At 37.3% G+C, this 15,174-nt stretch overlaps 1 protein-coding gene across 1 annotated transcript in view; it reads left to right on the forward strand.

The window, feature by feature from the left end:
• The window catches only part of LOC124805405 (zinc finger protein 74-like), a 517,252-nt gene that overhangs the window by 491,339 nt on the left and 10,739 nt on the right, over window positions 1-15,174 (forward strand). Inside the window, exon 7 of the mRNA XM_047265966.1 lies at window positions 8,579-8,965. Coding sequence (XP_047121922.1) covers window positions 8,579-8,965 — 387 coding nt within the window. The remainder of the gene's footprint in view (window positions 1-8,578; window positions 8,966-15,174) is intronic.

Consider the following 15,174-nt stretch of genomic DNA (forward strand, 5'->3'; position numbering starts at 1 on the left):
GTAGATATGTAGAAATCTGAATTAACTGTATGTTCCTGGGCAGTTATGAACCCTGCAGAATGTCTTGTAAATGTTTTATGATATTCAACTTTACTTAAGCCAATTACAATTTTATCAGCCTTGAAATAAAGGCATAATCGTTAGCACCCTCTTGATATGGTCATAAATGTGTCATACAAAACAACAATATCATTTTTTTCCTTTTCAACCAGACATTTTGTTGTGTATGCTATTAAGATTGCTGCTATTATAGCTGTTGTTTCTTTTGTGGTTTAAATTGTTTGTATCTTTAATTTTTAACAGGATAATTCATTTTAATCTATTCAATGCAACATACTGACGATACTCATTAACATTCTTAACTACTTTACTCTATTTTTGTTTATGGCAAACATATTGGTTCTGTGACAGTTTTTGTCGATGAGCTGATTCATGCAAATCTATGTTCACTTCATTTACAGATTCTTGAAGATCTCCTCCTGCTTGTGATGTTATCCTAAGTTGATACATTTAAGCCTTTACTAATTTTAGTGTCATTTGGACACTTTTATACACTTTCTTTAATAGTTTCACTTTAATAAATATTTTAATCTTCTTTCTAAATTAAAGTCTACATAAACACACATCTCCCCAGGGTCATTCTCGTAAGACAAATGCTACAGTGTTTCCTTTAAAAACGGTGCAGTGAAGATCTTTAATTTGATTATATTGCTTGAAATTGTCCTGCATCTCAACCAATACCATCATCAAAAAAAAGAAAAGCCCTTTCTCTCTTCAGAATCGTATTCTGTACACCAAATTACTATTGACCAGGAAGACATTTATCTTCATTTCTTCACTAAGGATATTCTCTTACAGCCTGATATAATCTTCTCAATGCTTTTCTATTTTCTGATTTCATTTGTCAAAGAATATGTCCCATAAAACTACACTAGAATAGTGTAGATTTTCTTGGAATGTTTCATTTTTGCCTGTTAAAAGACATAGAATTCTTTGACATCTTTGTCGTAAGTTTCGTCTTACCAAGCTCTGCTCACCATTTCTCTAACTAAGGTTGCTAGTATTCGTAAAACAAGTTATCAAGTATGAGGAGGATCACTATCAGAGCAGTCACTGATAATGGTATTACCTACTCTGAAGTGTCAACATTGGGTGATTTGAAGGATATGCAGCAAGATTTGAACAGAATGTAAATAGTGGTCAATGAAAACTCAGAGTGTGGTCAATGAAAACTCAGAGTGTGGTCAATGAAAACTCACTCTAAACTAATGCCCAAAATAAAGAGAAACTGTGCAATAGTATCTAGTTACATGATTGGTACTGAAGCTCTGTAGCATAATACATTGCTTAACATAATATGAGATACTGAAAATCAATATGAAATTTAATGTACACGTGAAAGCTAAAGTAAGAATTGTTAATGGAAGATTTATATTCGTTGGAAATGTTACCGAAAAATGCATGGTATCAGGGAAATGAGTGGTTTAAATGTTACTAGTTTGATCAGTGTTGGAACAACATGCAATGTCTTTATCAAGTAGCCATGACAAAAGACGTATACCGTCTTTATAGAGGTGCTGCTAAGGTCTTAATAGGTCGATATGGCCCTTACAAAAGTGTAACAGAGATATTCCAAGAACTTTAATGGGAATCGTTTGAATAAAACTCACTGGATACATTTAAATAATCGGTATTTGAGGAAGGCTATAAAATACTTATACTGTCACCACAGTTTTCAACGAGAAAAACAACAATGTTTAAGTCGATTATAGCGCCATACCAATTGTCATTTTACACTTTCTCTGTACCAGTGAAATATGAAGAGTACGAAGTATCCTCCTCCACACACTAAGAAGCGGCTTTAGTAGAATATTTGTAGATATAGAGATGAGCAAATGGTATTTTCATCATTCATGATTAATCCAAAATACTTATTTATAGACAACTATAGTCTATCAAATACATTTATTTCTGATCTCAACGTCATATTACTCTTCTAATGAATTCAAGCTGTAACATACTGCAGAGAGCGCAAAATTCACATGTATCCTGATTAATATACTATTTTATCTATGTGACTATCTAAGATTTTTTGTTCCTAATCGTTAAAGTGTCTTCAGTTGCATTAATGGTAATGACAGGACACTTACCAGAAACCAATAATTCTTCTTAAGCCACTATTTAATCATGTTGCAGTCTCTCTGTCTGCTTTAATTCTTTATAATTTATTACACATTTCACTTGTCATTATCCTCTAACTAAACAAAACCATGATTACTAAACACAGTCACCACAATCCCAGAAAGCTCTGGCCTCATATCAGTGCATTATCAGGGTGTTTAACATATACATAGTTCACTTGCACAACCGAGTCCTTATACATCATTGTATCACCTCCTGGAAAATTTCTCCATACAAACGAGAAATGCTTTAAAATTGTTGTTAAAGGAGGAGTCACTGCCTTTTCTAAATACACACATATTATTTGCCTTAATTTACCTCCACATTCATGTTTTAAAGTTTTTTCAGTGATACTGACTCATCCATAATTTATGTAATAGTACTATACATTTTCCATTTCACAGAAATGACACATAAGAGAACCAAATTCTAGATGGGAAAATATGAAATTAACTGAATATCATAAGTTTCATTTGCATTTCACTCACAATACAAACATCATATTAGCACATATTCATACCATACCATATATGAAGTCCTATTACAGTCCAACAAGTATAATGGGCTCATACTCAGATAAAAAGCTAAATAAATTCTACACAATGTTATAACTTTGATATAAACTGTAGGCATGAGTTTTATAGATAGCTTTTCCACACAAATTGTCGAGGTATTAAGGGACATTGAAGAGGTAAACTAATGAGTTCTTTGAGTCATTATGCTGACTCACGTAAAGTGCAAGTTAATATTTGCTCAGCATTGTATTTTTTTTTCGCGGTTGAAAGGTCAAGGGTTGTTGTTCTTTTGCATACCGGAGATAAAAATGTATATTGATGTCTAATACATTGTCTGTTTTCATAATTCCTTCTAAATTCATTTTCAGATAAGCGACATTTAGTGTGATATGTGTATCCCAGGCTGTTTTTGGTAGCTTTGCAGATGTACACATTCTTACATAAGATAAACTGAATGTTAAATTACTAATTTTAATATTCCTTCAATTATGAAATATTGCTGCATGTATTATGGAACCTGTGTAAGTAAAATGAGTTTTGGTTATTGAATATTTTTCCTCGGTTTCTCTAATTACTTGGAATAACTCAAATTTGTCAGACGCATCAGTTTCTTGCTTTTGATTCTCCCCAATCTATAATATTTTTGCTCATTAATAGCATGGCATTGTTAGTGCAGTGGTAGGACGTACATTGCATGCTGTTAGTTACTACACGCTAGTTGATACACTTCTGATTTGGGAACCCCACATCTGTAACAGATATTCCTCACAGTGTTTTACTTGGATTATTAAAAAATTCTAACATGCCTCTAATGGTAAATAAACACTCAATTGTGTGATAGTCCATATGTGTTCTAATTGTACAAAGAGATTTATATATGATGTCTTTAAACTTATATCTTTAAAATATAACCACTCATATTTGATTTCAACACATGCATTTTATTTAAAAATCCATACATGGAGCACATCCAGGCAATGCAAGGTGGGGCATATCAAGAGGATCAGGTGCACTGCAAAACCTAATGCATAATTTACTGTTTCAGCAATGTGCAACTGAAGTAACATACAAAATCAAAAACCTGACGCTCTTGGAAAAGAAGACTCTAAAGGAAAATACATATTATCGTCAAAGTGGCCATAATTTCACATTAAGCGACCATTAAAGAGAAAAGCAAAAGCCACAAAAAATAAAAGTGTACAACAATCATACAAATAATCAAAATTTACAGATAATAAAATTCTTTTGAAATCGCAACTCCATAGTTCAAGATAGCAAACAAGACAGCTGTCTCAATTTCAACCCCATAATCATTGTTATGCAAAGCCTGTCAATGTGTCATTAATAATACAAATTGTACTGGAGGGTGCTGAACACACATGACAGTGTACCTAGGAACACAGGGTGAGTTTTGGTTGGTTCCTCAGTCTAGCTACAGATTCTAGAACCACATTAAGGAATGAGTACTAGAGACTGCCATAAGCAGTTTTGGCCATTTCCTACAGTTGGACATGATGTTATTTTGTAGTGCATTTGTTAATACTTTGTGTTCTACATATATGTTAGAGATGTTGGAAATGTGTATTTTATTTCTCAGGCAGAGAATTTACTGGTGAGCAAATTACTAACATTTTCATGACTGTTAATATGCAGACATTTAAGTCATATTTATAAATTGTGACCCATCTCGTAATTTGAAACAGAAGAGGTCTTTGACCAAGGAAAATGTGATACTTGCAAATAAACTGAGTTTCTTGTATCCCTCAGCTATCTTACCTGTCTTGAAAATGTATTTTTTTTGTTTCCAATAGCTTTTATTTCAAAATCTATTTAGATGGTAATTGGTTTTTGGTAATATGTTTCTTTAATTTGCTTTCATGTACTTATTACTTAGTATTAGAGTAATCGGGTAACACATGATTTAAATACAATACTGACAAAATCCTATGGATTGAACGGTTTTAAATTTAAATCGAGTAGTTGTTCCTAAGTACATGACCGTATTTTCCCATTTGCATAGACTTTAATTATTCACAGTAACTTTTGAAATTTGAGAAAAAGACAGCAGAATTTAAAAAGCAAATGTCGTTATTTAAAAAAGGAATATGAAAATATATTAGTATACATTTTCTAGCCTTTCTAGGTGTCCATGGGATATAAATCTTCTCTTCCTCATTGTGTCTAATATTCGTTATATATTTTCCTTATATTTTATGTTATGCCTTAATTTCCATTTTCCATGTAATATCTTGATCCAAAGATTTTCTTGATAGTTTCTCTTCCTTGTTTTCTATTACACTAAATTTTGAACATAACAAAGGATACTCTCAAGCATAAAGAAATTGTTGAAAATGCTGTACTGACAAAGTTCTGCATTTATGGAAATAATGATGTTGTTACACAGATTCCCTGTAAATCGAAAAGCCACCTCATTTTCGTTGCCCTTATTAAGTTAGTTTCTTTGTGTAAAGTATTTGATTGAATTATTTCACCTAGATAATGAAAGTTTTTCCCCATTAAGCAGTTTTCATATAAAGTATTTTGGTTTCCTTCTTCACATCTCTCGTATACTCTGTTTTTAAAAAGATGTATGTAGTCCTGCTTTTGAAGCTGACTCTTGAAGATGATTTTTCTGCATTGTTTACCTTGTTAGGTTCAGCTAAGACTGCAAGGTCATTTCAAAAAGCTAAACAGTCAATATTCTGATTATTTGCTCTTCCACCAATTGTGAATTTGTAATTCCCTTTTCTTTATCTTGTTATGCCAGTTTTAACTCAAGAGCTGTGGAAGTTTCACCTAAAAATTAAATTTGGGGTTTTGTATTTGACAGTGTGCTTCTTGTAATTCACCACTGATTTTAACCATCTCCAAATTACTTTAAGGTGTTGAATAATGCTTCCCTGTCAATCGAATCATTTGCTTTTGTAAGCTATATAAATGTTATACAAATGGTTTTGCTTCTCATTCTTCTATATCTGATTATAAATTTCAGGTTAAACCCTGGCAATAACGATGAATTTTTCAAAATACAAAGGGGGCATGGGTTGTGCTTTATGCTCACAGCAAAGATTGTTAGAATTAAAATGTTCAGAAATTTTTTAAAAGCACTACTTTTAAATAGGTATTGTAGGTATTGAGGTGTATGTGTTGGGTCTTGATTCGGGAATTGCTATTTAACCCAATCTTAGCAATACCAACGCATTTTCCATAATCTGAACTACCGACAGGGTGTACTTGATGAGCGGGGGCAAAAAATATATAGAAACAAATAACTGATTAATTTTCTTTGACTTTTACAAAGCAGAATTGTTTTGGAGATGTTATTGATGAGTGAGAAGAGTCCTGAAACTGAAAATATAAATGACATTTAGCATGAAAACTCATTTCTACTAATAAGAATTAAATTGTAGGTTTATGTTTTACTCAACAATTTATAACAATTACAGAATCCAGTAAAAGAAATTATTAAAAACAATTTTTTCCAGTTTTTATGATATAAGGTACATAATGAGGTTACAACATCTTCAAATGTCGGCATAAGCTGACCACCCCTTGTTATGGTGAGGATTGAGATTTGTTTTACACTGGATAGCCCATTTCTCAACCCTCCTTCATACTCTCCTAACTGCATATCTTCCCAGTCTGTTTATAATGCTTATTCTGGTCAATTGTTGTGGTCAGTTTTATCACCTTTTTTGTGGATTAGGTTAATTAGTGCTGTTTACCAATCTTCTGGTAGAGCTTCTGTTTCGCAGACCTTTTGAAAGACTCCATGTAGCTTCTTGATTGTTACTTAGTTTTATTAACTGAGATTTCCATGCTGGAATCTTTGACTCGCAGGTGACTTTTAATTTCTTATCATTATCAAATTTAATAAATTGATAGTCTACCGGAATACAGGTGTTTATGATTCCATAACATAATATCTGTAACTCTGGATGTACTACTTGTTTCCATCTTCTTAAGGTGCTGGTGATGTATAAAGGAGAACCAGATCTCACCGACAATCTTTCAGAGTTCGTGGTATGGGCCGAGAAAAGGAAAAAGTGGCTCATAACATAAGTTCGAGAGTGTATGCCTTAACAGGTATGATCACTTGTTTATCTTCGCTACTAGCAAACACATCTCTGCTAGTAAAAGTTCTGTGATTCCCGTAATTGTAGAGGTGGCAGTGAAGACAGAAACAAGAAATTAATGTCCAGTAAACATGGGCTCGAATGTATGTAACTTTAGAACTATGAGCACTTGTTCATCTTCGCTATTGTGTAATACATCTTTCCTATTGAACAAGTGTTCACAGTTGCTTCATAAAACCACCTTGTTTGTCAGTATAGTTCTGGTCCACCCTGTTCTGATAGATTTTATAAAAACGTATGTGTGAATGTATGTGTGTACGTTGCACTCTCTCGCTAAATCACTCGACCGATTTCAACTAAATTTGGTAAACATATGTCACTGAGAGGAAAGAACCGGTTTCAGGATAAGAACCACTACTTATCAAAGGTGTGGGGGTATTGATGGAAAGGCGGTGTAGCCTACAATGTGCACACACGCTTTATTCGTCGAATATTTCAGAATGAGAGCTCTTAGTTACTTGCAACAGACTTTACACATCGTTTCATACAGGTTTTCCTCGCTGACAAACCCCACAAAATGATGAAAGGAAGAAAATCGCCATATTTTCGCCGTTATGGAGTAGAACTCCCGCAAGAAGCAAGACATTTTCATTTATTACTTATTTACTGCTAACTGTATTCGCCACACATTTTACAGACGGCATTCGCATATAGCACTGAGTCTAAAGCAAAATTATATCGCTGCACGACACATATTCGAGGAGATGTGGCGTCATAAATAAAGAGATGTGTGGAAAACCGTTGCATCATGCGTGATGTTTTAATGTGTTACTTCTTTGCTACTAACTGTACTTACAGCACATCTCACCCAAAAGAGACACATGTGCCCCCGGCTGTACATCGAAAATTATGTCTCTGTACGTCACATAGTTGAGGATATAGGACATTATAAGTATTGAGCTACGTGAAACTGCAACCCAGAACAAAATTAGCAGGAGATAGAGATAAAACACGTGCTAAATTAAATGTGAAATATGTGACATATATTTCACATGTGTGTATGCGCTCCAAGTCACGGGTAAAGCGCTCATCCTAAGCCCATCGAGTGATTTCACGGAGTAATGATCTGGAAAGAAATACTGTGGGCGGAACAGCAGTAGCCTCCTTTGGAGTGGGGGTCATAACGTGGAGAGAGCAGTGGAGAAGAGGGGGAAGAGGAGATGGATAGAAAGATAGTGGGAAGGAGGAGGTAGGCACAGGTAGGTGGAGGAGGAGATGAACAGAGGGGGAAAGAGGTGATAGACGGGGTAGATGGAGGTCGACAGAGGAAGGAGGAAGGAAGATATGTACTAATAGAAGATTGGTATAATAAATACATGCCCGAACACATTCTCAACTGGTATTAAATAATGTCAATGATGGTCTGATACCCTGATACACGGAAGACATACTCTTTCAGAAGCTTTAATCATAATTTTAGTGTCAGGGTACATAAACCTGATTTTAATGCAATAGAAAATGTCTGGGTCTGACTGGAACAGCACACGAAACAGAAGAATCAGTATTGGAGAATTTAGTAGCGCTAAAGCTTTCGATAAGATGCACTGGGACACATGAAGAAACTTATAGACTTTCTTTCCTGTGTGAGGACATTATCGTGCCAAAAGGCTGTTGTACATGGTAGTAGGGTGACTTTTGGTGGCGGTCACGGCTGATGACAGACATAAGGCAATGTCAGCTTTGTGTAAGTAGTTGGAAGTTGCAGCCCGTAGCAACGCCTGCAGATAGCTCTGGTGTACTTTGCAGGCGCACGCGCGCACGCACACGGGGGAGAAGCCGCACCAGTGCGCAGAGTGCGGGAAGTCGTTCAGCCAGCTGCGCAACTACAAGTACCACGTGTCGGTGCACGCGGGCACGCGGGAGTTCGCCGCCGCCTGCCCCGAGTGCGGCAAGGTGTTCAACGACCGCGGCTACCTCAGCTCGCACATGAAGATCCACCGCAACCGCAAGGAGTACGCCTGCGCCGACTGCGGGCGCCGCTTCAACCAGCGAGTCGCCTACAACATGCACGTGCGCATACACACGGGGGAGCGACCGCACGTGTGCACGCTCTGCGACAAGGCCTTCACGCGCAAGATGCTCCTCAAGCAGCACATGCGGACGCACACCGGCGAGAAACCCTTCACCTGTGAGGTACTACACGTGCCTTTCTCACGGTGTTATACTGCTATCGCTGATTCCTAGATATTGCTATGTTTTCAAGACAGGTTTATTTCAGTACTTTTTGCTATATGTAATTTTATTGGCATTCAACAAATGTAAATCACTGAAAAGAGTTACGCACTCCAAGGTGGATTTACAAGTATGCAGGGCGAATCAAAAGTCGCATCATTCTATGCTACAAACAGGTTCCTTACAGACTAACAGTACAAATGTGTGTCTAACAAAATTACGGCCAGTGCATATTTTCAGTAGAAACTGAATGTGAAAGAAACAGAGCTTGGCAACACTCAATGCCTTCCCGCAGCAACGTTTAGCTATATTTCCAGAAGGTTGTCGATACCGTTACTCATAAGCAACTTCTAATCTAACCGCGTGCCTACGGCGTATCGACTCGGTTGTGCGACTGGATTCGTGTCAGGAAGGTCACAGTTCGAAGTAAGCACCGGAAGACACCGAGTGAAACAGAAGCGATGTCTAGCGTTAAGAAAGGAAGTGTTACAGGCGCCCTCTGTTCCGAATCTAAATGAACGATTCAGAAGACAATGTCAGCAGCCCTTTTAAATGGTTTTCAGATGATGCTGTTATTTACCGTCTAGTACAATCACCAGAAGATGAAAACTAATTCCAAAATGATTTAGATATGCTATCTTTATGGTGCGAAAAGGGGAAGTTGACTCTAAATAATGAAAAGTGTGAGGTTATCCACAGCAGAACTAAAAGGAATCCTCTGAATTTCGCTTACTCGATTAATCATAAATGTAAAGGCTGTAAATTGCACTAAATACTCAGGTATTACAACCACAAAGAACTTAAACTAGAACAACCACATAGATAATATTGAGAGGATTGCGAATCAAAGATACGTTTTACTGGCGGAACGATTGGAAAATGCGAAAGGTCTACTGAACTGCTTCTGCTATGCATGTCCTCCTCTGCTTGAGAACTGCTGTGCATTTTTAGCAATTAGGATTTACGGAGGACGTCGAAGAAGTTCAAAGACGGGATCCTCGTGTTATACTATCGTGAAATAAGGAGACAGTGCCACGTATAACAACCCAACTGGGATGTTAATCATTGAAACAGAGGCGTTTTTCTTAGCACCACCGTCTTTTCACGAAATTACAATTTCCAACTTTCTCCCCTGAATGCAAAAATATTTTTTTGACGCCCACCTACCCAGGGAGAAATGATCATCTTAATAAATTAAGAGAAATAAGACCTCGTATTGAGAGATCAAGGGGTCGTTTCTCCCCCTCGCTTTTCGAGTGTGAAACGGTAGAGGAATAATGTGAAAGCGGTTTGATGAATCTTTGCCAGGCACTTACGTGTGAACTGCTGAATAGTCATGTAAATGTTGATGTACCCTGTTAGAGCAGAGTATAGAATTTTGCATTAATATACTCAATTCCGAGATTTCTACTCCGGGTCAAGCTGTAATTTTTGTTCTCATTTTTACACTATACGAAATACTATCTGGCTTCTAAATAATTTTAGAGCAACTACTGAAGTTATTAAACCCCGGAAAGTATCTAATACCAACACAGAGAATACAATCGTGTTTATTAAACCACTTTTAGGAAGTACCTTGCTTTCGACTTTCAGCCGGCCGGTGTGTCCGAGCGGTTCTAGGCGCTACAGTCTGGATCCGCGCGACCGCGACGGTCGCAGGTTCGACTCCTGCATCGGGCATGGATGTGTGTGATGTCCTTAGGTTAGTTAGGTTTAAGTAGTTCTAAGTTCTAAGGGACTGATGACCCCAGAAGTTAAGTCCCATGGTGCTCAGAGCCATTTTTGAATTTTCGACTTTTATCTGGTCTCTTGTACACGCTACACAACTTTATTCTAGGTAGTTCTCCCGCAACTACGCTGATCACGTAGTCATATTATCTAGGAGTATGGTTTTGCTCTACTTCATCTACAACATTCGAAGCCAGTTTCCATTATACTATTCTATCATTGATTCTCTCGGTTAGTGCAAACTCTTATATTTGCTACTTCCATTTCCATTAAATAACTGCATTTGTTTTGTATAGAACGTGCTGCAATTGCTGTATAATGAGTAAGAAACCCATATACCACACTGCACGGACTACAATTAGAAATATAGATTACAGCTAGTCGCGGTATCAACATCTCGAACATCGATATTCTAATGCAAATGTCTATCCACTGTACTAACTGGGTACCACAGCTAAACAGTTCTGAATGATGGCAATTGTCATTCATATGATTACAGTGTTGCCAACTTTCCTTTCGTTTACAAGTATTTTGTATCAAAAATATCTACAGAACGGAATTTTTATACAGACATTTCTGTAATGTAGGTACACAAGGAATCGCGCTGTGACTTCAGAGTGTGCCAGTTTTGGTCCATCCTCCAAATGTAGATGTATTTTTCAGGAGCTACATATTTATAACTATTTTTTCGTAATAGCCTCTGTGCAAGACGCTGCTGCTATATATGGGGGTAAAGGTTTCAGATCACTAATATGACTCCCTGATCTAATTTTCTTTCGTTTCCTCAAATCACGAATCATTGCTCAAACAATATCACTAACACTTTCATCTTCGCCCTTCAAAAAGTGGATTACTTTTCAGACTCTTAAGTTTCTCCCACTCTGCTTTCTCTCTCGTGTCCGCTTTTGCAGCAATTCCACACCCTCATTGCCCTAGCATTCAGTATTTTCATTAAGTTTGAAAACATCTGTCGGTAATTTGTTGTGGGGCTAGCAGTGTACGATAGATGGGCCCCAACTTCCACCTGAAGGAATACATCAGGTCTAGTGAGCTACACACAGTTTCCAGACTGGTACTATTGTACCGTAAATTATTGCCATGTAGAAAGAATCCATACCATTTCGGTTCACTCAGTTTTGTGGCGTATTTGAAAAGGCATACGCATTGGATATTAAACGAGTAATGGCTTCTTCATATTCCAAAAACTGATTGACGTAATAAATTAGAACTAAATTTGATATTTTCGTGCATTTTTCATTAATTTTGCTTTGTATCAAGTCTTCAGTCTTGTAGTTAAATTCATGATTGGACAGCTTAAATTCTGATGTTCTCATCACCGTTTTACAATCTTTTACCAAATCATTGGGTGTTAACTTTCAACATACGCATTTGAAACTGATATCTGAGTAAGACACTTCTGCAGTCTGGGGAATTGTAGCAACTACGGAGATAAAAGACAAAATGTCAGTGCTGTCATCTCTGAAAGACAAGGGACAAACAATCTTTTGGTTTCCATCGGTCTTCTACCTTTACTTCCTAATGTCTCTCGAATTACTTCAAGCCTTATGAATCTTCGGTGAGAATGGTCAACAAATAACTAAAGGTCTTTCCATAATACAAATGTCGCTTTACCGTATGATTCATTATTGGCATTTACCCATTTCGTATTATGCTGATTCTAAATATACCTGTTTAGCTACGGCATTTAAATACAAGAGCCAGATTTGAACTAAATTCGAACATTCACGTAGAAAATTGATGGTAAATATGGTGACTTCATTGCACCAGTGTAGTATCTCATTCGGAATTTTATGTGCGTGCTGTGTGATCAGTCCTTTTGCAGCACACGATTATTGACCAAAATAGTCAGTAACCTCTCCACTATGTCATAAGATCACCTCGCACATAATTTCTAATAGATGTTTCTTCTGTACATATGTCAACAGCATGAAAGAATGAATTTAATGTTTTAAAGTTTGAGAAAAAAGTAGACTGTTTAATATGTCGGTGGAAGATCACATCTGTGTACTATAATCTGCAATTAGTACTAACTGATTAAGTATACAAAGAGGCCCACTTTATTAATTTCGCTTAGAATTACCATGTCTCAAAAGTGTTTCCTCCTCATATATGTTTTCTTTGTTTCAACAAAGGTATGGGCCAAGAAGTGTATGTATTACTCATTTGTACTTTTTTAAAATTGTTATGGAACTAGCGAAACTTAATTATTAAGCACATCTCCGCTCTTTATTATTGTCTTCACACCTTGGTCCTACTCCATGACTATGAGGCTATGTTGTAGGAATTCAGTAGTTAAGCGCAAAGTATATTTGACTGCATGCATGTACAAAAGCTTCACTGCATTTCCACACATGCTTCTGCCTGTGTCACCTCGTTTCAACAAATCAGCTGCATGAATTTCATTTCCTTTCATTTCGCCTGCTCCATTAAATCATAATAATTAAGATCCGTTTCTATTTGGCTATGGCACATTTACACTTTATGGTGCATATTGTGACGACTGCGGCTGTTAATGAAAATGAACGAAACAGAAATCAGCATACATGTAATAAATAGTATTCTTTCTGTTGTAGATCCAATATATAAATTTTTTCACATCAAATATTGATCGCTCAATGCTACTTCTTAACGACGCAACCACATAATCCGTGTCAATGCCGTTCAGTGAGAATCATCTGTGATGCAGCACGGATAGCATTCATCTTCCACTGTAAAAACAAGTACAATTATAAACCATTTTTATACCTCATCTAGAAATCCTTGGCTAATTCAGACAATTAGTACCAGTACAATACACAACAAAGCCTCATAGCCACCACACATGCTACTCCACGAAAACCGTCAGTGCTTGGAACTAGAAACAGAGATTAAGAGATGACTTCCTCCTGATGATGGTTTGTCAAAACGATTGGTGGAGTAAATAAGAACTTCGTGACTGATGCAGGACTATATGTTTTCTTCCGTCCATATAACGTTAACCATAAGGGTCTGAAGCTGTGACGCCCCTACGAAGGTAGCATACAAACAACGGGTCAACGTTACTGTTAGTTTTTAGCGTGGTTGTAGGACATACTCAGATGTAACAAATGCTGATTTAGTACGGTGAACTTGTTAAGCAATTTCGATGAATCGAATTTCAAAGTCTTACGAGGCTGTTGAACACCAGACAAGAGCGTTAAACAACGAGCACTGTTGTTAACAAAATCTGGGTAAAGCGGCAGACTAAAATCCTTCCTGTATTGCGTTCCAATCTCTGTTATTTCTTCGTTTTCTTTTCTCTAATCTTCAGCAATTAGTAGCATTGCTACTACGAATCATGTCTCTTCGGAAAGGAAAACTAATAATAACAAATATGTTGATGCATTCATGGCGAGGTGTAATCGAGTCAATACATCCTGGATATTCCATTGTTTGATTTTTGCTTGTGGTGAATAATGTCAGTGTTAATATCTTGAATAGCTGCATTCAAACAGGTGGACGGGTCCTCCTGTTGAACTACGTGTTTCGAGAGAACGACCTCCCGCTTCACATTCAGTGCCACATAATTAAATTAACAGGCCCTCCCACTACATCATAACCAACATCATACCCTCTTCTCCACACACTAAAATATAGTGACACAACGTTTTTTTTTTTTAATTTTGATGTAGAGCATCTTCGACAGTCAGCGCACAAAAGTGACGTGAAGGCCAGACTGGTCTTCTTCGTACCACTGCTCAGGATGATCTCAGAGCACGCAGCTTCTGCTTTATATTTACTTGTTTTGCTGTCCACCATAACATTGTCCTCCATTGGGGAGGCGCTGCATATTATGTGATCATTATGAGCGGTGGTATGAAGAAGACCTTTTTGACCTTCATGTTACTTATCAGTGCTGACTGTTGTGTATGGTTCCATACACAATGGTAAGGAGAGATAGGCTAGACAGTGATGCGGCAACTGTCATCGGAGGTAAGATGGACAGGGGCAGAAATGACTAAGGAACAAGTTAAAGGAGTAAACAGCAGATCTGTAATTTATGGTTCCCAAGTTTACGAAGACTCGTTATAAATAATGCAGCAAGAAATAAGTTAAACTATTACAACAGCAACAAGGATGAGGCCCCCTGAACTAAGCACAAATGATGATGTCGAAGCTGTGACTAGACAGCGTCCACCGAGCGAGGTGGCTCAGTGGTTAGCACACAGGACTCGCATTCGGGAGGACGACGGTTGAATCCCGTCTCCAGCCATCCTGATTTAGGTTTTCCGTGATTTCCCTAAATCATTTCAGGCAAATGCCGGGATGGTTCCTTTGAAAGGGCACGGCCGATTTGCTTCCCAGTTCTTCCCTAATCCGAGCTTGCGCTCCGTCTCTAATGACCTCGTTGTCGACGGGACGTTAAACACTAACCACCACCACCACCACTAGACAGCGTCTGT

Source organism: Schistocerca piceifrons, chromosome 7, assembly GCF_021461385.2.
Source record: "Schistocerca piceifrons isolate TAMUIC-IGC-003096 chromosome 7, iqSchPice1.1, whole genome shotgun sequence".
Lineage (NCBI taxonomy): Eukaryota > Metazoa > Arthropoda > Insecta > Orthoptera > Acrididae > Schistocerca > Schistocerca piceifrons.